Source organism: Varanus komodoensis, unplaced genomic scaffold, assembly GCF_004798865.1.
Source record: "Varanus komodoensis strain SLA01 unplaced genomic scaffold, ASM479886v1 scaffold1, whole genome shotgun sequence".
Classification (NCBI taxonomy): Eukaryota; Metazoa; Chordata; class Lepidosauria; order Squamata; family Varanidae; genus Varanus; species Varanus komodoensis.
Window position 1 is genome coordinate 7,863,676 of NW_025335268.1, and position 26,258 is coordinate 7,889,933.

The window sequence follows — 26,258 nt, forward strand, 5'->3', positions numbered from 1 at the left end:
TGTGGCGGCCACAGGCATAGCACAGTGAGGCGGCAGGTGCAGGTGTGGCGAGGCGGCAGGTGTGGGACTGGCCACCCCTGACCTGGCTGCTCCTGGGCTCGCATAATCTAAAGGCGGGCTGGAGAAATGGGCATGGCAGGCCGGATTCGATCTGCGGGCCGTAGTTTGAGGACCCATGCTTCAAACTTGAGCTGAGTGGAAGGGTTAAGTTATTCAGCATTGTTTGCTACTAGAGGGTGCAAAATTTGTCTCATGTTTATGATTTGCTCTGTGATTAATGTTTGTAATAGTTTCCTTTTTTGTTTGTTTAATTCAGCTACATCATCAGTGATGACTATTGTCGTCATTTCTAAGCACAAACAACTTAATGCTCTTTTAACATTCTACTCAGCAAGCTGTAGAGTGAATTACAATTATCTGTCATGTAGAGGCTTTTTTTAATCTTACTAAACCAATTGGATGCATTTCTAGTGCCCATAACTCAGAAATTAGAAAGCACAATGACGTTACATTTACCAAATGACAAGTTATACTTTTATGGGCTTAAATCCACATATCACATTCCCTATCTCCCACCTGCTGAAATAGACACTGTTTTTGTGCACTGCAGTCAATTTTCACACAGAGACTAATGAAATCACATAAAATACCTTGCTATATCGTCTTGATATTTCTCCCGCCCTTCCCAAACATTTCACAGCCTAGGACATTCTGCAGTGAATGTGGGCAAGTGCCACTGTCATTTATTGCAACTCTAAATATATATATTGAAGATTTCCACAACCCTCTAGTCTAGTAGCTCCTTTCAAGTAGTCCAAACAGCACCAGCCTTTAGCATTGCTTCACCTCTCCCAACAGCCCAAATTCTCAGTTAACCTGCCACTAACCCTTCCACTGAATCAAAATGTTGTTTGCAGCTTTCTAGACTGGAGACTTCTTTCAGTACTGTCCTGTTGCTGGTTATCCCTTGTTGGGCACTACGACCCATACAGCTGATGCCCTGGCATGGTGCCACATGGTGACTTAAGAGGCACTGAAAGGTGCCAGCAGCAGCATTTGATGGCTAAACTAGTGTGCTGCTGCTGCTGTGCTTCCCTGCATCCACTGTTGCTGTATCTCAGTATTTATATAAATAAGTAAAACTAGCCCCTGCCTCACTGCAGAGGAAAATGCACCAGGCAAAGGGAGCAGAAGCCACCAAACTTGGCTAAGGTCCTGTCTTATCTGAAAACATGAAGGCGGAGAGCAGGATTACTACACTGTGCCTGTTCATTTCCCCCATGTTGACACTAAAGCTGCAGGCTGTATGCTCAGCTACAGCTACATAGGATCCTCTTCTCGAAAGAAAGAGCCAGTCCTTTCCAGGTTTCCCAGTCTCATGGACATTGATCTATGTCATGTGTATTGTTCAATGCAGGTTGTCTTCACATGAACACGTGGTATTCGGGAGTGATTGCATGGGACTCCATTCTACCTCATTTGTGTTGCCTAGAATTTTTGTACTTTTTTTAAGGCACTGGTTTGCATCCTCTGTTTCAGCTTTCCCCAATCTGGCATGCTCCTGCTGTTCTTTTCCTGATCAATGACCAAAGTGGCCAAGGCTGATGGGATCTGAAGTCTAAACCATTCAGATGGCATAAGTGTGGGAAAGGCTGCCCTAGTCTGAATGTGAGTTTGAGGAAAAGCATGAGCCTACTTCTCCACTGGCAATCTCTCTTCTTGCGAGAGTGTTCTAATGAGTTAACATCAAAGTATTGGCTTATGTTGTTGTTGTTGTGTGTCATCAAGTAATCTCTGACTTATAGCATCCCTCTGAATGAAAGTTCCCCAAAATGCCTTGTCCATGACAGCTCCATTCAGCTCTTCCAAGATCAAGGCGATGGCTTTCTTTACAGAGTCAATCCATCTCATATTTGGTTTTCCCTTTGGTCTTTCCCCTTTGACTTTCCCCAGCATGATTGTCTTCTCCGGGGAGTCTTGTCTTCTCATGATGTGTCCAAAGTATACCAACCTCAGTTTTGTCATTTTTGCTTCTAGGGAAAGCTCTGGCCTGATTTGATTTATGACCCAGTTGTTTGCTTTCTTTCAGTCCAGGGTACTTCTAACATGGAGACCATGGGCACCTCTAATGACACCCATAAAACTCTTTGTGTCTTCTCCCCCTCCAAAAGAGAGTACCACATTTCCCTTCTTGTTCCTGATGAAGTGCTCTCATAGGGAGAGAAAGCAAAACAAAGGACAATGGGAGAGAAATAGCAAGGTCAGTCTAGGAGGGGTGGAAAACAGCAAAGTAAAGAGGTGGGAGGATGAATAGTGAGGCTAGAGGGTGGAAAGAAAAGGAATAGTCAGATAAAGGAGAGAGTGGGAGAGGGAAAGCAAGGATAGGGGCTCGGAAGGGGGAAATGCTCAGGAAAGGGAAGGGTGAGAAATAGCAAAGAAGGGTGAGAGAAATTGCAAGGCTAGAGGCTTGGAGAAGAGAGATGGAGCAATGCTCCATGTGGACAGAGGAAGACTTGGCCGGGCCCACAGCTGCTCTTTCCATTATGCCCTCCCTCTCAGCTTTTAGCCTCACTATTTCTCCCTCCCTACTACCTCTTGACTAGCCAGGCCCCCAAGGCAGCCATTGTAGGACTAGCTACATTCTCTATAGCAGCCATTTTGTAGTGATGCTCACAGCAGTTTCTCAGATTCCCAAATGTCCCCATGGATCCAAAAAGGGTTTGGGACCCCACTTGATGTCAGTCTAATCAAGAACAGAATCAAGCCTGGCAAATCTATCTTGACAGTGAATAGCAAGCAGCAAATCAGATGCATCAGGGTATCATTCAAGTTAAAATTTCAGTTAAAATTTCCTACAGTGACGTCCATACCCTGCATGTGCACCAGCCCACCCTGATGCTGCATTAGGTCTTTCAGATCTTCCATCCTTTGCAGTCTGCATGGCCACCATGGGGCTGGGCATGATTAAGGTGGTAGTCCAACACATCTGGAAGGCACCCGGTTAGGGCAGCTATACCCCGCTGAGTCTCAGAGGCAGTTGAGAGCCACGTGTGGCAATGCGTTCCTGTAACATGTACCCATACTGAAATAGCCACATAGGTACTCATCACATACGACAGTGCGCGCATGGGGTTCAAACTTCCTGTGCGGTGAGGAGATTTATATAGGAAATTCACCTTGTGTGGGAGCCCTGAGAGAACCTTTGTGGGTGTATACATGCAACGAAATGACTGGCTGTGTGGGAGACAACCAAGAAAAATCATATGCGAAAGTGTAGGTGGGCCAAACTCAGCGGAGTAATTGTGTTTTAATAAGTGCAAGCAAAAGGCATGTATGCTACAACAAAGCAAATACTATATATTTTGGAACATCTTTGCTAACACCTGCTCAATCGTTCTTCAAATCCTGTTAACAATGACTTTTCTCTGTTAACTGAGCCAATGTAAGAGATTCATCCTGGCAAGCTTTAAGGTGAAGTGTGTACCTTTACTGTTTGAAATCTGCAAGAACTATAAACAGTTTGATAATCTTTATAGCTGTGCCTTCAGATGGCCAGGCTTCCTTCCATAGAGTCAGGCAGCCTGAATGACTATGGCTTTGATCGTGTATTTGCACATTTAGATAGATGTATCAAAGTTGCCTTTGACAAAATTGGATGCTCATGGACTTTATATTGCTTGCTCAAACAGGCTGAAATGTCTTCTGATGCCAGTGCTAAACCAGACAGATAGGAAATATTACCTGCAAATCCAAAGAGGAAGCACTATAGATTGTGGAGGGCTTAATAACACAACTGCCTTTTTGTGAATTGTGCCACTCACAGTGACCTAATTACCACCTCAGTCTGCAATACGTACTAGAGGTGATTAAACCAATTGCTGTGCACTTTGTGGATTACTGGTCTTCACTGCTCCAGTAACCTTAAAAAAAATTTCTACACTGACGTATCTAAAGAAAACACAAGCTAAACTGTAAGGAGTTCAACATTGCTGCTACTCCTCTTCACTGACCCTTCCTTAGGCAGAACGAAGGGTTTGCTTTGGACAGCATCTACTGGGAGGCAGGGAATATGAGTTGCTTGCGCACACAGCTCATGTGCCACACAGTCTGTCCTTCTAAACTACTTCACATCCAGCTAGTGAAGAATGCTGTCCTGCTGGGGGTGCTGATGTAAGGTTCAACTGCCAGTTTGGTCAGTTTTCGTACACTGAAAGTGGTGGTAAACAGGAAGCACTATTTGGTCCTCCTCTCCGGCATGTTAGTCCTGCTGCCATTCAGTTACCCGAGTATGCGCTAGAACAGGGTGGCCAAACTGAGGCTTGCAAACCGCATGTGGCTCCTTGTGGCTTGCTGCCCATGGGCTTCCACTTGCCACTCACTGCCTGATTCTGCTGCCTGTTGCTGCCCATTTGCTGCTTGCTGCCCGACACTGGTGCCCATGGGTGTCTGCTTGCCCCTCGCTGCCACTGCCCTCAGGCACCCACTTGCGGCTCTCAAACATCTGACATTCACCATATGTGGCTCTTCCATTCAGCAATTCTGTCTAGCCCTGCACTAGAATATTGTGTGGTTTGCCCATATCTAAAGAAGTAGATATGCATTAAATCAGAAGTATGCTGCTATTTGGAAATAAAAGTTCTGGAACCATTACCATCTTCTCCACAGGTGACTTTGGCTTCTCTTCTCCCTGACCTGTCTGCTAATATCAGATTATCTTAATTGTTTTCAGCTCAGCTGTTCATTAAACAAAAGCAACTTCAGGAATTGGTGGCTGAGTTTATTTTTGCCTTCCTCTCACCAGATTTTTTCTTGGTGTCATGCCTTTAGATCTACATTGCCCAACCTCATGATTTCCAACTGTTTGAGCCTTCAAGTGCCATCAGCCACAGCCAACATTGGCCCATAGTCCAGAATTTAGGAATTGTAGTCCAAAACCTCTGCAGGCCAAGGAGTCACTGGGACAAAAGTCTTTTGAAACTCAAAAAGTCCATATGACAGGAGATGCAAAGCACATTAGTTGTAAAATCATGAACCCAGTGGGGAGCAGCCACACAAAATGAATCCTTTGTTTTCTCATCCCAACAGTCCTAGATTGTTTTGAGGCAAGGCTTTTATTGTGCAATCACCATGCCTCGTTCACAATATTTGGGGGAGGGGAGGTGCACTTGTATTTCACCACAACTTTCCCCATCACTTTACTTACAAGGAAAATCTGGAATGACTAGCTAGGCAATCCCTTTGATTGGACATGCCAAGTGCCTCCATCTGTGAGCTCTCCTGGGAACAGGTGGGTGTCTCCTGCAATTCTCACTCCCAAAGCCTTATCTGAATCCGGGCAGCCTCCTCCCACATTCATTTCAATGGATCATTCTGGATGGGACTAACATTGGATTCAATCCTATGGCTTCAAGGACGGCCATTCCCTGCTTTTATTCTATCATCTAGCCCAACAAAGAGTTCTGGAGAACTAAAAAACTTGCACACTCTTTGAGTTAGACTTATAAATATGTTATCCAAGTACTAGGATCTCTTCTGCTCAGAGGCTCTGTTCTTGGTGACCACTGACATTTACCTACTTCTCTTGCCCATTATACTGCTGCCTCCCTTAATTTTATTTTCAGGTTTTTAAATTTATTGCTTTTTTAAACTGGGGCACAGGCATGCCAAAAAGTAGCACGTTGCCCTTTGGGATTTGATGGTCACAAAGAACTCATAGCTCACCTCTGTCTGGAACCGAAGACTTCCGTCAAGTTTCTTTTCTTGTAGTTTCACCAGTCTGCCCTCTGGGACAGCCGCATGTTATAACCAGTTCAGTCCGCCATAGCAAAGAATGGTCCCGCATGGAAGCTATTTTGGGAGATAGCCCATAACACTGTAGCCAAATGTAGACACTGACCCAAAGGGGCTCGGGACCCCTCTCCTAAAATATGGATTTGATATTATTCCGTGGAAACACATGGGATTATGGTAGTGGTAAGGGGAAGCGCGTGAAGTCTTAAGAAAATTTCCCCGCCCCCCCCCCCCGCACTCATTTTGACAAGTGAATAGCTTCGCTAAGGTTGTCTTTGCAAGAGCAGCAGGCACGTGCGCGGTGGGCGACAACTCTTTGCGGGATAAGACTGGGGGGCGGGGGGAGGCCGTGAGCGAGCGAGGCACGGCGCCGCTTCTGGTCGGGAAGGCGAAGCGCGCGTGCGCAAGGCGTGCGAGCCGGAGAAAGTCGGCGCGCGCGAGGGAAGCGTGTGCGAGAGCCAGCGAGTCGACGGAGGGAGCAGCCGAGCGCGGCGCGGCCCCTTTAAGTGGTGCACTCGGGAGAGCCCGCGCGCGTGTTCGGCTCCGCGCCTCGCCCGCCTCGCGCCCCCTCCGCTGCAGCAGCTCAGGCGCCTCCTTAGGCAGGCACGGACGCCCGCCCAGGCTGCTCGCCCGCGCGGAGACCTTCCCGGCGCCCGGGCGAGCCGTCTCTGCCTTCCTCGCTGCCTTCGTACTTGCCGGCGCGCTTCAACAGGCGGCATGGAACACGGCTCCAAAGAAGGGGACTCTGCCGGGCGGGCAGCAGGGGACGCCCCAAGGGGAGCCGCCGCCGCCGCCTCGTCCTCCGGCGGCGTGGTGGTGCAAGTGCGAGAGAAGAAGGGCCCCCTGCGCGCCGCTATCCCCTACATGCCGTTCCCAGTGGCCGTCTTCTGTCTGTTTCTCAACACCTTCGTGCCGGGGTTAGGTAAGCGCGCAAGCCCGACCTGGCGGGGGGCTTTATCGGCGCTGAACCGTTGCACGCGCGCGGATGGTGCTTGGACACCGGCGTGGGCAAAACTCGCTGGGTGTGGGGAGCGGGATGCGCTCGGAGCCGCGGGAGGGCAGCTGTGCCGCTGGGGAGACCCGCGCTTGAGCGTGTCTCTCCAGCCTGCATTGGTATGTCGCCTTTGCGCTCCGGAATGATGCCGAGCGGCGAGAAACCGCGCGTTGGGGAAACGCTTTTTGGCGGCTAATATTACTTACTAGCGATCAATTAATTCCCCGCAGCCTGCTGCTCTCTGTTACTTGGAAGAAGCGAAAGTGGGTCGTGGAAGGGAAGTGGTTATGAATGTAAGATCATGTAGCAGGATTTAGGAAGTAGGGATGTAGTTAGGATTTCTTATGAGGCTGAGGAATTGGAAGGGGTGGGGGCTTGAAAGATCTATATATACCATTTAGGACTCAGTCCAATGCATCTTTAGTCAGAAAAAAGTACTGCTACTTCAAGTATTCCCTGGCAAGTTATTTTTGGTTAAATATGCACAGGAATGCACTCTCGGATAAGTTAGCCCATTTTAAATTCCTTCTTCATAGCTTTTCTGCAGACATGGGTGAAAGACCTGATGCTCTGTAGAGAGTGGGATTCCTTTCCTCTTAGGAGCTGGATCAGACCAAAAGTCCATCTTGTCCCCTACCCAGGCTAAACCAAATGTATCTAGAAAGCCCATGAGTAATGCCTAAAGGCAATTTCTCTTTGATGCTGTTTGTCCTGCAACTGGTGGAAGTACACTGCTTCTAATCTTAGATGTTCTATATAGCCATCAGAACATCTGGTTAGTTATCAAGAGATAATTCTTCTCCATGAATGTGTATGTGTTCCTTTTGAAGCCATTAAAGGTAGTGGATATCACTACCTAAGTATGACATCAAATCCCATACATCCATTAATGTGAACTTGTGTACAGAAGCTTTTTCTTCTGTCTGCTCTGAATCTACTGCTGGTGTTTCTTGCAGCATATGCAGTGGTTCTAATGTGCATTTGTGATTTTGAATTTGGAGCCAGGTGTATTCTATATTCAGGATTATTGAATCCAAAAAGCACAGCTGTGAGCTCATTGATACATAGTATATTGCTTTATACCATTTTTGTTAGGACATCTGTAGATGGCTAGGTAAGTAGAGGTGCAAACAAATTTTGCTTCTGTAGTGAGATGACAAGCAATAGCTAACACGAATCCTGTATCTTAGAGATGTTAAAGTTTGCATATCTCAGCTAATGGGGCAAACATCTTTACCTTTTTCTGTTGGTTTCACCCTTATTCATGGTATTCACATATGGAAAGGCATGGCAGGTCTGCTGGTATCTGCAAGAATTTCTGTATTGACTGAAGAGAGGGGGAAAACAGTACTTTTTCAAGGAAGGGAACAGCTTCATTTCAGGTGTGACATGAGTGGATGAGCTGCTCTGCACAGCTGTAGAAATCCTCAATCAGAGTGAATCATTCCTGTAAGAGGTGTCATGCATAGAAGTATACTGTGTAGCTTCATAGCAGCTCAAACTCAGTAAATGTTGCTGTGGGTAAACCTATTTTATACTAGAAAAAAGCTCCATCGGCTGTATTTCTACCTGTTGTACATCTTTTGGATGAAAAGTTGCAACCTGAGAATAAGATTCAGTGTTTCCCCAAAACTTACACCTTTTATAAGCATGCTATTTGTGTTCACATAGTCTTTTCCATTTCCATTGGGCTGTATGCCAAGTTTTAAAATTATGTATATATCTTTGGTGGGGCAATGTGACAGGGATTACAATTTAAATGATAGAACTTACAGTATGTTACAATGAAAGGGAAAGAGAAATTGCAGTAATATGAAAAAAGGATGACTGAAGCCCATGAACAATACGAAAGCGGTTTTAAATTCTCGGGGCATAATTGGCAGAGCTCCTACTGAGACAAGGTAACTAGGGCTTAGCAACCTGTTTGATAAGTGTTACTGATGTTATTAACAAAAATGAGGTGCTTTCTGTTTGATATGCTATGTTGCCCCCTTGTACATAGCTTTTAGAATGGTTGTTGCTGTTGGATTTAAAGGACAGCAGTTCTAGTGAGAAGTTAAATACTTTATTCTTTGTGGAATGAATAAGGAAGAAAAATGAGCAATATTCCACAACATTTGCTCATACAGTATAGTATCAAAACAATACCTATAATAGTGATTTGTTCCCAAATTTTACTTGTGCAAAGCACAATACTAACAATAATAATATTAAATGGTTGTAGAGTCAAATGAAACACATTAATACAATTAAGTCTTTAATTTGACTTATTTTTATCATTACAAATGGCTTACCTAATTCATTTTTGTCTCTCTATCCTTTATGACCAAACATCCATTTTATCTCTATTTATTATTATTTTATTGCATCCTTCCTCCAAGGAGCTCAGAGTGGTTTTAAAAGATGTTCCCTGCCCTATTTATACTTGCAACAACCCTATGTGATATGTTAAGCTGAGAGAAGGAGAGTCATCCGTGTTCATAGCACTGATAGCTAATTTGGGGTTTGAACTTGGATTTTCCTGTCCCTGGTCTGTCAATATAACCACTAGGAAACACTGGCATAGCCTGGTGATTCCATTCATGAAGCCATCCTGTTGGCAGAGTCTGAGATTGCACGCATCACTGGGGAATCAATTCTATGATCAACAACTTAAAGCAACCCATCTGTTTAACCTATTTGAAATGAAGAAATGTTTCACTGTTGTTACTGTAATCTTATACCTGCATGTATGTATTGTGGAATTTTCCCAAGAGAGGACACGTCCTTTCTCTTCCCCCTGCTGTTCCACATCCCAGTGCAGCCATAGGTTCATCCTGATCCCATGCATGTTTCTTTGGAGTCGACCGAAGCTCACTCATAAGAAAGTGCCACTTTAATGTTTGTCGTCTTATTTGCTCTGCGAGTTCTCTTAAAGTGTTATGAAATGAAGCATGGTTGCTATTTTGTATATTAGGATAGTGTGATGCTATTTTAACTGAGTTGGACCATCAGTCCATCTAGCCCAGCATTGTTGACACTGACTGGAAGTGGCTTTCCAGGTTTAGGGCAGGAATTGTTACTCCCAAACCTAATTGGTTGGATCTGGCACTTTCTGCATGCAAATCATGTTGTTCTGCAATGAACTACCACCCTCCCTCAAATAGATGGTCAAAAATGCCTTTTAAGAAACTACCATATAGACTGAATTAGCAATATTTGCTTGCCTGTCTGTCATGTCGCACCTCTCTGAGCACAGCTATGGGAGAGGAAACAGCAGAATGTCACTTTGGTTGCATCAAAATCTTCTGCTTCATGGAGTAAAAGCATATTTACCCATCCATATGCTGAAACAGGAATTAATAGCATGTACTTTAATAGATGTCTTTCACTTGTTTTTAAAAGTAATGATGGAAATGGCACAATATGAATGTTTAAAGCATTTGGGAAACGATGCCAAATACCATCTAACTGTCTCCCTTGTAAAGCCTCACAGTGGAGACTAGCAATTTTAAGCAGGCTTACAATCTAGAAAAGATGTTTTATTTGTAATTAGAATATAAGAATTTTCACCCTCTTTTTTTGTAGTGTGTTCTAGCATTGACCCTGTGTTGGCTTAAGGGTAGAACAAAGGATCAGTGCATTGACTCTAATGTTAGTATCCTGCATAGCATAGGCCCATTAAGATAAATGGGAATTAGGTTAGACTTAACACAGGGCACAACCCAAGAGCTCCAGTTCTTGGTTTCTAGAAAATCCTTCTAAGTCACGAAGGTCAACCTTTACAGAATGATCATCTCTTTATGAGACCTTGTTTTAATAATCAGTGAATTGAAACCACTTTGTGTTCTTTTATCTGTCTTGAAACGAAACCGGAATGCACATACCTCTAAACATTAAACTTAGGCTGGCACTGAATCAGACCTGAGAAATTTAACTTTGAGGGAGGTTTGAACATTCAGAGAAGTTCTGGTAGAGGAATTGACTCCTGTGTTTCCACTAATGGATAATAATGGGCAAAATAGCTGTGCAACATCCCTCTTTTGAAAATTATCTAAAATCAAGTGCTATATGTGGAGGTACGCATAAGAGAGGGAGGCAGCTGTCAGTGCTTGCTCCAGATCCAGTTGGGATGGTTTTGTATTAATTGTATGGATTTTAATGTATATATGTAATTTTCTTAATGATGTATGTTGCTTCTCAAACCATAGTTGAAAAGTGAGCTGCTCGGTGAGCTGAGCAAATAATTCTAGCAGTTCCCAGTTATAATCTTATCTGATCTCCCAGCTCTAACCCTTTGGCGGAGGGCTAAGAGTTTCTTGTTTCTTGGGGGCCTGCCATACTGGGAATTATTTGATCCATTGGCCAGGTGGATGTACCATAAAAATGCTCCCACTAATGGTGCATGTAACATTAAGATCTTTAGGTTGCGATCCATATGTCTACTTAGTAGTATTCCCTTCAGTCTACTTGTAGCCTAGGTTTCATGTCTTTGGCTACAATCCTATATACATCATGAATGGACTACTTGAGGTCCTTCAGATGTTTTGACTTACAGTTCCCTTTATCCTTCACCATTGACTGTACTGGCTAGGCGTTGATAAGAATTGAAGGCTAAATCCCTTGGAGAACCACAAGTTGCCAACCTCTGCTATATGTGCCTACTTGGGGAGTACGCTGCATTGAATACAGCCCTCCCCTTTTATGTAGGGGATCCTGTGTCAGTCTGATCACTTTGTTTGCTTATTTCAATTCATTTTTATGCTGGTCTTCCCATAAGAGCCAGTGTGGCGTAGTGGTTAAGCGCATGGGACTGGGACTCAGACGATCTGGGTTCTAGTCCCTGCTCTGCCATGGAGCCAACTGGGTGACTTTGGGCCAGTCACAGACTCCCAGCCCAGCCTACCTCACAGCGTTGTTGTTGTGGGGATAAGATGGAGGAGGAGATGTAAGCTGCCTTGAGCCCTTTGTAGGAAAAAGGCAGGATATAAATAGAAAAATAAATAAGCAGCTCAGCTGAGGACCAAGCTGAGATGTTGAGGATTTTGTGCTATTTATTGTGTAGTAAAGTTGTCACTTGATTATTTTGCCTTGCACCAGTTTGCAGTGTAAACAATATCACCATGCTATCTAGTGCTTGAAGTGGGCTGGTTTCCTTTCAGATTGGGTCAGACTTAGTTAAATCTATAGAAAAGCAGAGGGATGACAGCCTCTCTCCCCAAGTCCTTAGATTGCTGATACTAAATCTGCTGAAGGAGGGGAGGAATTTAAAAGAAATTCAAATATGTTACATACAGAACCGGTTTTGACATCTGTTCTATTTGGGCTGTGCGGTTGATATGAATTGTCTACAAGAACTTGAGTTTGCAACTATGGCAAAAGTAGTTTCATTAGTAGAAAAAGCAACAGCAAAACCATTCATCTCTCTGCAAGTCTCGGCTCCTAGCACATTAGCATTCTGAATCGTCTCTGTAGCCACTAATAAGAATATGGTTTGGGTACCTGAATTTGACCAGGGCAAGACTTTCTGATGTGCTTTGGCTTTGAGACATATCAACAAAGGTAGATTTGTATAGAAAGTGGTTATATGTATGTCACTGTCCTGGCAATTGGCAACAAAAATGCATGAGGTAGCAAATTATGTCAAATAACATAAAGTATGCATTAAAATATTTTGAATACCACTACCATTAAGTTAATTTTCTTTAAGTGATTTCTTTGTTTTGGCAGGGATTTTAACCCCAGAGCTCCTTATGAAAGTAGAAGTAGTCAACCACAAATTCACATAATATTATTCAGGCACAGTCCTATGGCCCCTAAGCTTTGTCTCTGAAAGACAGAAACACATTCTCTGTATTTTTAAAGAAAATATGGTATTATACATAATATCCATATCATGCACATGGTGGGCATGTTGTGAGCGGAGCCAGCTGGAGCCAGGGGTCAGACTAGATGGCCCAGGAGACCCCTTCTGACTCGCTCTGTTTCTATGTTTCTATACCATACCATTTTCCTGGGCTTGCAAATTTCTTAGATCTTGGATACAATTAATTATCAGTCACTGAGATATTACAACATTGAAAAAATAGTTTAGGGAGAAATTACACTTACCTAAAGATTAGCACTAGCTACCATTTCAAAATGCAAATTTGAAGGCATTCCCTTTCTTGGATTTTGACAGAGTTTGGATGTGTTAATCAACTATCATTTCTGAGTGAAAAACTTTTTGCCTTGCTTCTCTTCCTTTTTTGCCCATGTTGAGTGCTTCTCCTGTTCCAATATCTTTCTTAGACTATATGTATGTATGCCTTGGGATACCCATGATGAAAGGTGTTCAGCGGTGAGTTATGTCAGAGTGTGATATTAATTAAAACTATTTCAGGAAGAATTGTCAATGCTGGAGGGGAAAAGGGCTTTATTCTAGTCTTATGGCACAGAGGTATGAATTTCAATGACTCAGTAGTGTGACCTTCTCTTTGCTTAGTTTAATCACTTCTGTTTAATGAGCCCTTTTTGAAGTGTTTTCTGTTCCCTGCTTAAAATTAAAGTACATTTTCTACCATTATATTTTTTACTAGAGAAAGATGTCTGGACATGGAAAGGGCAAGTAGGACAAGAAGCTTACTAATGGTTGTTACTTAAATAAAGGCTATCAAGTTCCTTAACCTGAGCCTTTCCAGAACCAGAGTATGGGATGCAGCTGATTCCAGTTGATTTTCCTGGTATAGCTCATTGGTCCCCAACCTTCTGGGACATGGGGGCTGCATTAACATGCCCCAACCCTAAAGAGGGCCACATCTTAAATCAGAATGTAGCGAAATTATTAACCTACTGATTTAGATGAAAAGAAAACATTCAGAGGTCAATGAAGAAATGTTAACTTGAATGCAATCCATTTTGGAACAATATTTTACTGTAGAACCCTTTTATCTAGCTACACATGCTTACCTAGTCTGTGATTTTTGTGGCCGTTTTCAATTAGCCAAGGCATTGCTGTCCATGTCAAGGTTTGTGACAGACATGCTTAAAATGTTGTGCAAATGTTCAACTGTAAGTCTTGACCTAGACTTGGAGGTCACAATTTTCATCTTGGACAAAGTTTGTTCACAGATGTATGTGGTGCCAAAGACTGTGAACATGCCTGCAGCAAATGTTTTTAGGTTGAAAAATATATCGGGTAGACTATGATAGAAATCTAGTGACTATTTTCTTTGTAAATGTCTCTGAACTGATCGCTGGTTTGCAAATCAATTAGTTTCATCAGAAAAAAAGTTACTTGCATCTTCTGGTGCTACTTCAATTGAATTCTGAAACATTCTTACTTCTTTCCCATGCTTATGTAAATCAGTGAATCTGATCTGGAATTCCACCTGTAATAGATTCAGTGCTTTGATGTCTCTTTCAACATGGATTTGTAAATTCCTGTCCTTCTCAAATTTTAGTTCATTGCAGCATGAGAAGTTTGAAAAGTTACTTTCATTAACTTGCTTCACAAAAATGTTTAGTTTTGCTTCAAAAGCTTTCAATTCAGAATACATGCCACACACAAGCTTTCCTTTCCCTGCAACCTTAGATTCAATGTGTTCAGATACTCTGTGATATCAGTTAAGCAAATCAAAAATCCATCCAGAGTCTGAAAGTACTTCTTGACCTTTTCCTTTCTCTTTGAGAAAGACATTAACTTCATCACAGAGACTGAAAAAAATGTTTCAGAACTTGGCCTCTGTTAAGCCACTTGACTTCTGCATAGTACAATAGATCTCCATTTTCTGCATCTATCTCTGAGATAAAATTTTGAAACTGGTGATGAGTAAGGCCATGACGCCTTATGTAATTAATGCTAGATACAACCATTTGCATCACACTTTCCAGCTGAAGAATCTTACTACACAAGGCTTACTGATGCAGTGAAATTGGATGGGAAATACATCATTTAATTTCAATATCTCTTCATTGATTCTTACAACTACACCAGTTTGTCTTTCTACCATATTTCTTGCACAATTGTTTGTGATGCTTTTCAATTTATCCCAGCTCATATCAAAATCTGCCAATTCCTACACATTCAAGAATGTTTTCTCCAGTTGTAGTGCCTTTCAGACTCTGCAGTGCACCTTATTCTTCTGTAATTCTGAAGTTGGAATCTATTCCGCTGATCAGTAGTGGAGCAGTGCCTGTGATGTCATTGCTCTCATCTAATGCCTTTTCTTTTTCTTTTCTTTTCTTTTCTTTTCTTTTCTTTTCTTTTCTTTTTCTTTTTTTTTGCCTTCACCATCAGTGACATGTGCAGCCTTCTCTTAGTTCTTCAGCATGCCTAGTGACTCAAGATGCAGATAAACTGACACAACTAACACAAGATACCTTTATCAGGGCACATTTCCTCCATTATTTTAACCATGCACTTCTTAACAAATTCACCATTAATGAATGGCCTACCACTCTTAGCAATACATTTAGCAACATGATATCTGGCTTTAACAGTCAACAGGTTCTCCTCAACATGCTTTCTAAAGCTATTTTGCTGCAAAAACACTTATTTTTAAAGAAAATTATCTTGTTCATTCACACCTCTCCTTGATATATTGAGTAGCTCTTGTGACAGGATTCATAGTGTCTTTTAACATTGTACTCCTTTAATACCTGGACTGGTTCAAGACATATCAGGCAAACTCCACTATCATTGTTTAAAACAAAGAAGTACTCCATAGTCCATTTGTCATTAAAGACACAGTGCTCATCTGCAATTTTTGTTTCTTTGAAACAGCACTTTCTTTTGCGGACACCTTCTTACAGAATTTTAGCAGAGCAGCAGTTGCAGAGTTTCCATATTATCCTTGAATAAATAAAAATATGAGAAGTATAGTTAAAGGGTCTAACTCTTCCCTTTCCCATGAAATCCACCCCACTCTGGCTGCTGTTAGCTGGGATTTTTCATTTTGGCTATGGCAAAGAAAAGAAGAGACCCCTGCCTCTACAGTTCTCAGGAATATTGGGCCATATGCACAGGCTAGGAAGAATTGTTTAAAAAATGGATTATGTATCTGACCTACCAGATGGCAGAGTTGTAATCCTAAGTACATTGAATACTATGAGCTTTATTTCTCAATAAGGACACTGCCTTGAGGTTTAAATCTGTACATGCTAATATTTTAAAAATGGGGGGGGGTCCTCCAGAAAAGGTCAGGTAGAGGGAAAGAGCGAATGAAAGGGCAGCCTCCCACCTGGAGCAGAGGATATGCTATTAAGTTGGCTTCCAGTTATATGCAGGGTGTATGTAGACATCACTGCCAGCTGCCAATCCTCAATCATGACAGGCAAAAAGGCAGCCATGGGAAAGGAACTTGGCTGGAGGAAGAAGTGGGGAGTGTGATCCCATAAGTTTCCCTGCTAAGAAAGTACTCCTTGCATTTCAACCTAAGGGGCTATTCACTGACTCCTGCAATCTCAGTTGCATGAGAAAACTAGCCGGGAGAGACAAAAGGAAGCAAGGCAAAAATTAGAGCAACCAGCTCTTGTTGAGGAAGGAAGAATGCTTTTGCCTGAAGCAGCAACTTTACCAGTAACCTTGGAAGCCACTTGGAGGATCCTTGATGGGTGGAGCCTCTAGAAATGTTCGGCATGCAAAGCACTTTGTATCCTTTTTGCAAAAATACCAGGCCTTTTACTCTCCTTTTCCCAACTTCTCTTCTCTTGACATTTCTTGTATGTGCCCATGGAGCTCTTTTGTTTTCTTTACACACATACGTGGCCCTTTTGTTTTCTTTACACACATACGTGGCCTTCAGCATGGTAATGCATGGAGAGGGGGAGTGAAAAAGATGAATGGTACTAGTAGCTGAGCTCTGCTGGCTATCAAAGCACCCAGCATGGAGGGTAAGACCAAGAGGGGACTAACAGAAGGAGACCAGAAGAAACAGTGTTGCTATTGTGTTTTTTGTAAGCAAGGGACAGGCAAAACAGCAGTACATGGTGCTACTTGAGGCAGGAAGAATACTGTGGGTCTTCAGGAAAATGATTTGAGGGTGATAGCAGTAAATGAACAGTTTGGAGGGCCACACAGAAAGAGGTTGGGGGCTACGTGTGGCCCATGGGCCTCAGGTTGTGGATCCTTGTATAGCTTCTTCCTTTGGAGCAACCCTCCCTAAGCTTCTAGTACTCTCCAGAAATCTTGGGATGCCGCTTCCATCATGGCCAGCAAGTTGGGACTGTTGGGAATACATTCCACCATATCTGGAGGGCATCAAGTTGGGGAAGTCTGATTTAGGAAATATTTTGCTATTGCAAATGAAAATGAAATTAACAAATCTGAATCTGGATGATTTAAGTTAAATGTTTCCACGGCCTGCATGATTCAGCAGCATAGGAGATACTAGTTGAGAGACTATGGGTAATTCCACCCAAGCCTTTTACCCAGTTGTTGCCCTGCTTATTTACAGAATTTTATGAGAGGTTAAGATGTTTGTTTATTTGATTCATACCTCACCTTTCCACCAAGAAAATGGTGCTTAAGTTGCAGGGTTGTGCATGGCTTCATCCCGTTTTCTTCTCTAGCTCTTCTGTGAAGGAAAGACTGGAAATTCCTGCCTCTGTTTTTTATTGTATGTGTCATCAACTCTGAATTATGGCAACCCTATGATGAATGCCCTCTAAAATGCCCTTGCTTTGACTGCACTGTTCAACCCTTGTAAAGCCAAGGCTGTACCTTCCTTTATTTATCCATCTCATATTTAGTCTTCTTCTTTTGCCTTCAAGTTTCCCCATCAGTACTGTCTACTCCAATGAACTTTGCCTTCTCATGATATGCCTGGAGTGCGACAGCCTTGATTTTGTCATGTTTGCTTCCAGGGAAAGTTCCGGATTGGTATGATCTAGGACCCACTTGTTCATCTTTCTGTAAGTCCAGGGTATATTCAAAGCTGTCCTCCAGCACCATGTTTCAAATGTATCACCTCTCTTTCTGTTTGTTTCTTCACTGTCCAGCTTTCACACCCATATATAGTGATTGGGAATATAGTAGCATGGAGGATTTTGGCCTTGCCTCCCACTGAACTGTGGTTATACTTCATGATCTTTGCATGTGGTTTGCAATTCAAATGTTGATTCTACCCTAAAGTCTCAAATTGCTAGAGATTTTGCTAATTCTCAATAAAAGGGATAATAGATCTGAAAAATGTAGGAAGATATGCAGCTTAAACCCTAATGTAGCTTACTGACCCGGAGTCAGTTTTCTTTCCATCCATGCTTTTACACTCCTCCTGGATAGTTGATTCCAGTATCTGAGCCTAGTGGAAGCAAAATAAGTTTGAATTGATGCTGCACAGAATTGCTACTCGCCTACCCCACAGTTGCTGCCTGCTTTGGAGCCCCCAAATTGCAGGGTCATTTCTTTCCCTCATCTTATTTTAAAAACTTTACCTTGCTCATAGCAGCTGCACATTTTTTCCCTTGAAGAACCACTGCTAGGAAGATTGAGAAGAGCTGCAAGCATGATTCAGATTTTGGCCACTCCCTGGAAATACTCCCCCACGACCCATTTTGAGCTGAAATCTGAGTTGAATATCAGACTACCAGAAGGTTTGACATAAAATGGGAGAAGGTTCGGCAACCCTCCCTTGAGCTCTTCTTTAGTGCTTTAAATCAGGTCCCCTATTTCTTGCTTTTGGCATGCTTGGACCTACATAATGCATAGTCGTCATTAAGAGCCCGCTTCCCAGTAAGACCCTACTAACAGGAGAACCCTGGAGTTATTCCTCTTTACCATCCCGGTTCACCTGTCCCTTGCTCTGGTCTGGGTCATGACCGCTGTAAATGCCACTGGGGCTCTGCTTTGGCTTCTGAAATTGAGCAGGCGAAGCAATAGCAGCTGATCGCAATGGTCAGGAGAAGGTCTACTCTGTGAGGGAAGGAGCCTCTTGAGGGGTCTTGTCCAAGAGCCCTCAAAAAACCTAGAACTGCCACCAGCATTAAATGTTAATACAACATAGCTTTGCTAGGGCAAGAAAGAAAGTTCAGCTTGGTGTGTTTGCTGCTCATTTGTTGGTCTCAGTAGCTTGTATCCTCCGCTGTGTGGTGTAGATAAGAGCTAAGAGGAAGACTTGGCTGTACCCCACAACTGACAGACCATGTACCTTGTAGAGCTGCTGTGTGCCAGTCAGCGTGGGAAGCAGATTTGGCGCTCTGGTGTGCTTCTGAGTCAATGCATTTGCCTCCTTCCATGCTTTCCCCATCCTGATGTAAGTTTACACATGAAGGCATTGCAGTTAATGCCTTTTAAGAACCACTTTTAAAATATTGTAATCATTCAGTTCCATAAACATTCTCTTTGTATACCTGGAGGTGGTAATTTGCATTGCATAACTCACCTCAGACTTTGGGAGGGAAACTGGTTCAAATATGTATATGAGGGAGGTGTTATTGTACATACGGATCTTGATATGTACAGAGCCTTTCTCATTCTCCTGACAAGGGAAACCCCAGCTGGCATGTCTGCCCAGTCCTCAAGCTCTCTAGATAATGTTTGGGAGGTCACGATCATTCAGGGTAATATTCTTCAGCCACCGTTATGAGAATAAAACACAGAAAAGATATTAAACACTTCTTGAACCTTTGGTTGTGTTGTCAGAATCCTCAAATAACCAAGCCTGCAGGTTTCTTTTTGTGATTTTGTAAAAGTCATAATGGGAATTGGCTTGCTTGTTACTTTGTTCTCTGAGCTTACATAACATCTTTTCAAAAGTATGTGTTACATACCTTATTTTTGTCTGTACTACCTCAGCACTGTAGTGCCTTTGCTGTAGATTCTGTAGAGAATGTTCCAGAAATAAGTACATTTATAAACGAATGATGATATGCACTTTTAATGTATGGAGTGTCATTGATGGTGATTAGAGAGAACACTTGGAGGACGACCACTGGCTTCATATATACTCATCTAATTTCTCTTTTAAGTGAACCAGATGCATTGCAAAGATTACAGTGAAGGTTAAAAAGATGAATGGTGTGAATGGTAAGGAAAGGTGCCTTTTATTAAGGTTTTCTTTTAAAAGAAAAAAAGATAAGTTGATTTGCACAAATCTGGCAGGGTCTTAGTGTGTACTGTGTGTGTGTGTGTATGTGTAAATATACAGGCACATGTAGTGCTTTGATCCAATGCCAGAAGAGGGCTGCTGAGAAACACAGGAAAGGTATGCCAGTCTGTTGAAAGAGAAGAACCTTTAGGGGAAAGAAACCTAACCTCACTCACCAAGAATCAGTCCAGTGAGGACTGAGTATGTTCAGTGGCCGCAGATCTTGAGCAGCGGTTGAGTCTAGGTGGTAGACATGTTGTATGCCACAGTTGCAGTGCTGAGAACTTACCCTCCATGTTAGAGGCATTCTCTCTCTGTGTGTGTGTGTGGGAGAGGGAGAGGGAGAGGGAGAGGGAGAGGGAGAGGGAGAGGGAGGGAGAACACTTTCACAGAAAACAGTCCTCTGGGTTATTTCACTTGACAGTGAGTTGACTCTCATTAGCCAGAAAATTTTATCTTTCCAGATGCATTCTCCAGGTCCACTACCACATCCACATTTGATTCCCTGTTCTGTCAGTTCTTCTGGTTTACAGGTGGTTTCTTTCAAATGTTTAACTCCTGTTACTTTGCCAAGAGTAAGCACCCTGAGCTTGTTATATTTTAGTTTTAAAGTACCTGTGTCCCATTTCACCCCATGGAGCTGCTTTCTTTTTCTAAATGACTGCTGGAGCATGTAGAGTAACATGGAAGCATAATTTAAGGTGCTGGTGATAACCTACAAAGCCCTAAATGGCTTGGGTCTAGGATACCTGAAGAAGCACCTTCTTCCCTATGCGCCCTGCCCCTCGAGATCCGAGGTGGAGGTCCTGCTCCAGGAGCCCTCTTTGAAGGAGATTAGAAAGGAGAGTACCTGGAAGAGTGGTGCCCCGATTATGGAATACGCTCTCCAGAGAGGTTTGCCTGGCACCGATGTTATATTCTTTTCAGCATCAGGCAAAACTCTTTATTTTCCCGTTATTTTAACATTCAATGTGAGTTTTAGTATATTAATGGTCAGATGTTAGGGGGTTTGTTTTATTCCACTTATTTATTATAAGCTGTCCTGAAATGTTCTGTAGGGAATGGGATAGAAAAGCTTTTAATAAATAAGCGAGCAAGCGAGCATAATAGTCTGGGTCTTGTTGCCTGTTATGCCCTAGACAGAAGAGCAATAGTGTAGTTCACCAGTTAGCTAACACAGAAGATCCAGCCCCTGTAATGTTTATGTTCTTGGTCTATGAATTCTTCTCTGGTACCTTGCGATTATAGAAGAAAACCATGAGCATTCGTAGTATCCTCCCCTTCCACCAATTGAGCTTATACATGCTCAAGGAAAAGATCAGAGGAATACAGCTGTTATATTTCAGTGCATAAATTACACATGCATATATGTTTATTCATGCATGCCAGTGTACAACAATAGCTGGTTATTTTATTTGGGTGACTTGTGATGTGAAGCAATATGTGGGATTTTTGGTGGGTCTATTGATATTTTGTTTTCTTGGGTAGAAAAAATAATAGGGCTAACACAGAAGTTATATACTGGTAAATATACAAATTTTGGGGAATGAAAGAGGCAGTTATTCTTGGTGCACTTCCCAGGACCAGTGTGGCATCAGCTCTTCATCTGAAGAGCTGGGAAGCTGGGTTTATTTCAAGGCTGCTATCCCCAGGTGTTCAGGCAGACCTTGGGAATAGACACGGTTTGGAATTGCAGCAAAGAGGCATGGGAGATGAGCACAAGTATTTAAACAAGTAGAATTCATGACATATAAAAATTATCCACTCTGCAAACCGGACATGAGACTAAATTAACTCCAATACAGTAGAAATCCAGGAAGGTGGTATTATAATACATTCTTCTTGTTGTTGTTAGTCGCAACGTCATGCCCGACCCCTCATGACCCCACAGACAACATTCCTCCAGGCTTTCCTGCCCTCCACCATCCCCTGGAGTCCACTCAAGCTCACACCCACTGCCCCAGTGACCCCATCTAGCCACCTCATCCTCTGCCGTCCCCTTCTCCTTTTGCCATCAGTTGTTCCCAGCATCAGGGTCTTCTCCAGTGAGTCCTTCCTTCTCAATAATACATTCTACCCAGTGAATTATTTTTATTTTTTAAGTAATCAGCCAACTTGGTGAATCCTTTGTCAGGAAAGATTAACCTCCCCATGACTTACCCATATAGACTGCCCCCCTACACATAGGGACAATCGCAAATGGTGTTCCTTTTAAACAAGCCCTATGGCATTTTAGTACATAACATAGCAACCTCCGTTCCCATATAATTAATTGTCTCTGTATCATTTTCCTTTCTTGCTAAGCAAATCAATTTAAGGTTTAACTCAGCCAACTTGGGTGCATTTATTTCCATCATAATTCCATCTCCACGATGTAGGCATATGCACTCCATGCGTGCACACAGCCACGCTGAAGAATCAAATATATTGAATTGATTTTAAAATCTAAACAAGATGGAACAAAGCAACCTCCTTCCCTCCACATCCCCTGCAGTTAATATAAGACACCAGATCATTGTGTCTGGTTGGTCTGAAGCTGAGTCCTTGTTGGGTCATTTTTTAAGAGAGACACCTGCTGCTGCAGCTTCACTTTCACACTTGTTCGCATGATTGCAGCATGGTTAACAAGCCAAGTTAATCTTGCTGCAGGTGCAGACTGGATTTCCTTAATTACCCTAGCTGGGGTGGCTTTTCATATTGTCCAAATCCAGGCAAAATCACTTCTTTAGGAACAGCAACTTGCAAACGTTGCCCATGGGCTGCTCTTGACTTACCTGAGCATTGCTGTTCTCCTGACAAGCCATGCTGCTGAGGTTCAGAAGACATGGCATGCCATGCTAGTGAGGGCAATTTGGCTAGCAGATGTACTGCAGGAGAAACAAGCCATGGAGGTTTATTTTCTTTGCTGGCTGGGTGTTTTTCTCTCCCCCATTTCCTCTTTTCTCCATGCAAAAGTCAGTCAGCTACTCCAAAAACACAAGACAGTGGTGCCTCATACTTTGAATGACTCTAACATTGAATGATCCAGAGTTCAAATGTTAAAGTTAAGTTAAAGTTAAGATAACATTGCTCCCAAGTTCGAACAATGCTTCTACATTTGAACTGCATGCAAAGTGAAAAAATGTAGTCGCAGCATAAACATCATCTGTTTACCCTTCACTTTCTATTATTTCTAATGGGGACACTTGATCTGGACATCAAACAGCCTCCTGAAACAAATTAAGTTCGAAGTACAAGGCACCACTGTACTTTAGTTGCTGTTAATTAGGGCTGGAAGCCATGCAACTGTGTGTCTTTTCTTCTCTTCTTTTGCGCCTCCTTGCCGTCTCATCGGCAGATCCGGTCATGAGTGGAATCATAAAATGCTGCTGAGGGAGACCATCCACTCCCTGTGCTAAGAGAGAGTGAGTGAGTGCTGGTGCAGCCTTTGGCTCTGCTGGGGGTCATTTTCTCAGGTCTCATCTCCACCCTCTGGGGAACTGGCCATGAATTGAAGGATTTTAAAACTGGGAATTTATAATATCTAGTTTAATTAACATGTTAAACTGGATCTAAGCAACTTTACTAAAAAAACTGAAAAAAAGGTTGTGTGTTCAGTAAGGATACACCCACATGAGTGTGCATAAGCATACTGGAAACTTTAAACAATTGAACTGATTTGATCTATTTTCAATAACATAGCATTGTTAAATATAAGAGTGGACCCAAGTGCATATTTATAGCATAACTGCAAACTATACAACATGTTTTCTCATGGAAATTTCAAAAATAAAAATGGAGAAATAATCCAAATCACTGTTCTAGACTTGGTTGAAAATTAGAATAATGTGCAATCTGTGCAACACATTTTACATAACACAGTGAAGACATTTCTTAAACAAATAAAATATTGTTCATGTAATTGCTTCTCTAAATTTTAAATTACCTAATGCTATCAAATCACCAGGTTGAGAAGGTTTTAAATTGTGGAAATGCAAACCTTTAATTTCTACATTTGGGGGAAAAGCATTTAAGTGTATTTATGAAAGAATGGATTTTGGATTTCATAAATGGGTCTAGTTAATTTGCTATTTTTAAAACTTCTGAAACATTTCCTGTTGCCATGACAATTTCATTTCCATAAACATAGTTCTCTCTGTGTGTGTCTGTGTGTACACCTATTTGACACTGTAGATGCTATTCTGTATTTGAGGACAGTGAATTGAAGATATTGGTACAGAACTAGTGGTACAAGATGTACACGAATGACATTTTATAAGGGCATTGATATTCTGCTTTTTGGCACTAGCCTGTTCCCCAAAACAGTTTACAATAAATACAGTATTTATTTATTTATTACTAAACTTCCTAGTAGCTGAAGTATTCCATTATATTGGAAATCCCCAAGCCAATCCCTAAACATATAATTAAGAGATCAGAATAGGATCATTAAAAATGCAGTCTATTAGTGGGTGGTGGGAGGGAGTTTTTAGCTCAAACAAAAATATCAAATACTTTGCAGCTTGTCTGAAGCTCAAAAGAGATGGAATCAACTCCTCAGTTGCGATAGAGAGAGAGCACCACTCTCTGGGTGTTACCACTGAAAAGCTGCTGTCCCACTTCCTGATCACAACCTTTTCCCAGTAGTGAAAAATACAGCGGTTTTAGAGGAATTCTAAGAATCCTTGGCTTAGTATACTAAGATAAGCTTTCGAAAATGTTAGCTCAGTCTTAAATAGTCCAGATTTTACAAACAGAACATAGTTTTCATATGGATCTGATAGTCCGTTACATTTTTAGCATAGAACAAGTATAATTTAATCAAAATGTGAAATTTGGACAAATTATTACTACAGTACATCAAAACAGCAGCACAATTGAGTATTCTAGTTGTAAAAAACTACATTAGGAATATTAAAAAGATGGCTCTAAATCTTTATTATGTGTACATGATCTCTCTAACTGGTTACAATTTTAAGTGTTCTGATTTTTCAAGAAAACCATAAAGCATCACAATAAGCACACATCAGAAGGATAAAAATAGGAGCGCAAACCATGTAGTAGCCAGCACAATACTTTTAGATGCCCGAGCAAGTAAGTTTTAAGTGGTCCTGAAATAAGAGCCATATCTGCACCAGTCAATCTTCAAAAGGAGAAAGCACCATTGTAGAGAAGGACCTCTGCTTAGTTCCTACACAAAAGAGCTTCTCCTGGCAAGGGTGGCAAGAGAAGATTGTAAGGCACAAGCAGGTTGGTATACTTGTGCAGTAAAGAGTATAAGATATCGGTGATATTAATATTGCCTGTTGTTACCATACTTTAATCAAATTAAAGGCCTGCACCGTACATGTAATCAAATTAAATCATTGCTTACAGTCTCTATTCTTCATATGCTTTGTATCCATAATCACTGACACATTTCATCTGCACTGTCATATAGGCCAACATTGCTGGTGCTGCGTTGGTGTCTACAAAGGTACTCTTTTAATGGGTAGAGGGAGAACAAATTCCTGTCAAATTACCTTATGTACATTACCGTGCTCACAACAAGATTTGGATGAAGCAACAGCCCTCTGCCATTTGGTGGAGGATCCTTGCAAAATTCTGTTTGCTGGGGTCATGTCCCCTCTTCGATTTACTCCATTGGAATCTTTTTTTTTCCCCAGGAACTCCTACTCATTTTTCAACTTTTGTTTTTTAGGATTGTAATGCTTTGCTAGTTTTCTCTCTGAAATAGAAGCAACAGTACCACAAATCTACAGGTGTATAAGAAGCCCAAACTATCTGCCCCTAGTTCTTTGTTTCTTTTCTTGTATGATATAAATAATGATGTGCTTTAATTGCACTTTCAGACATCACTTTCCTTGCCAGCCAATGAAGTTAGGCAAAGTCAGGGACATGTCATCCCATTGCATGAGATGATTGCATTAGGTGTTCCAAGAGCAGGAGACATGGAAGAGCAACAACCCTGTGTACCCCTTATAATATCTAGCTTAGCCCTTGACATGTCAGTTTACAGTGTATATGATAGAGGTCAAAGCACAACAGCTAGTAAGTGTGGTGAAACATGGAATTGCATTTCCGGATGTATGGGAAATAAACTGAATCAAGCAAAGTCCTTCTGGAATCACTTGGTTCTTTATAGGCAGTGTTCAGGAAATAGAATAGAGATTTTGGGGTAGACATTTGGCTTTCCTGTCTTGGAACGTAAAAATGCAACTTTTCCCACTCTTCTGTTCTTAAGTACAAAATAAGGGATAGGGAGACTTCCCATGCAGAAAGCCTTTTTATTTTAAATTTTTATACCTATGTATACATTTCATTTGTATGCATCAAAATTGATATATTTTAATTTATGTTGCTACATCTGGGGGAAAAGTTATATTGACTCTGTTCACAGTAGTGAAAGCCAAAAACTTGTGATTCACAAAAACACTCTCTTGTGTATG

At 42.0% G+C, this 26,258-nt stretch overlaps 1 protein-coding gene across 2 annotated transcripts in view; it reads left to right on the forward strand.

The window, feature by feature from the left end:
- Positions 1-6,507: 6,507 nt before the first annotated feature.
- The window catches only part of STUM (stum, mechanosensory transduction mediator homolog), a 53,350-nt gene continuing 33,599 nt past the window's right edge, over positions 6,508-26,258 (forward strand). For both annotated transcript variants that reach the window (XM_044448268.1, XM_044448260.1), the window contains exon 1: positions 6,508-6,712. In XM_044448268.1, the coding sequence (XP_044304203.1) occupies positions 6,508-6,712 (205 nt within the window). The remainder of the gene's footprint in view (positions 6,713-26,258) is intronic.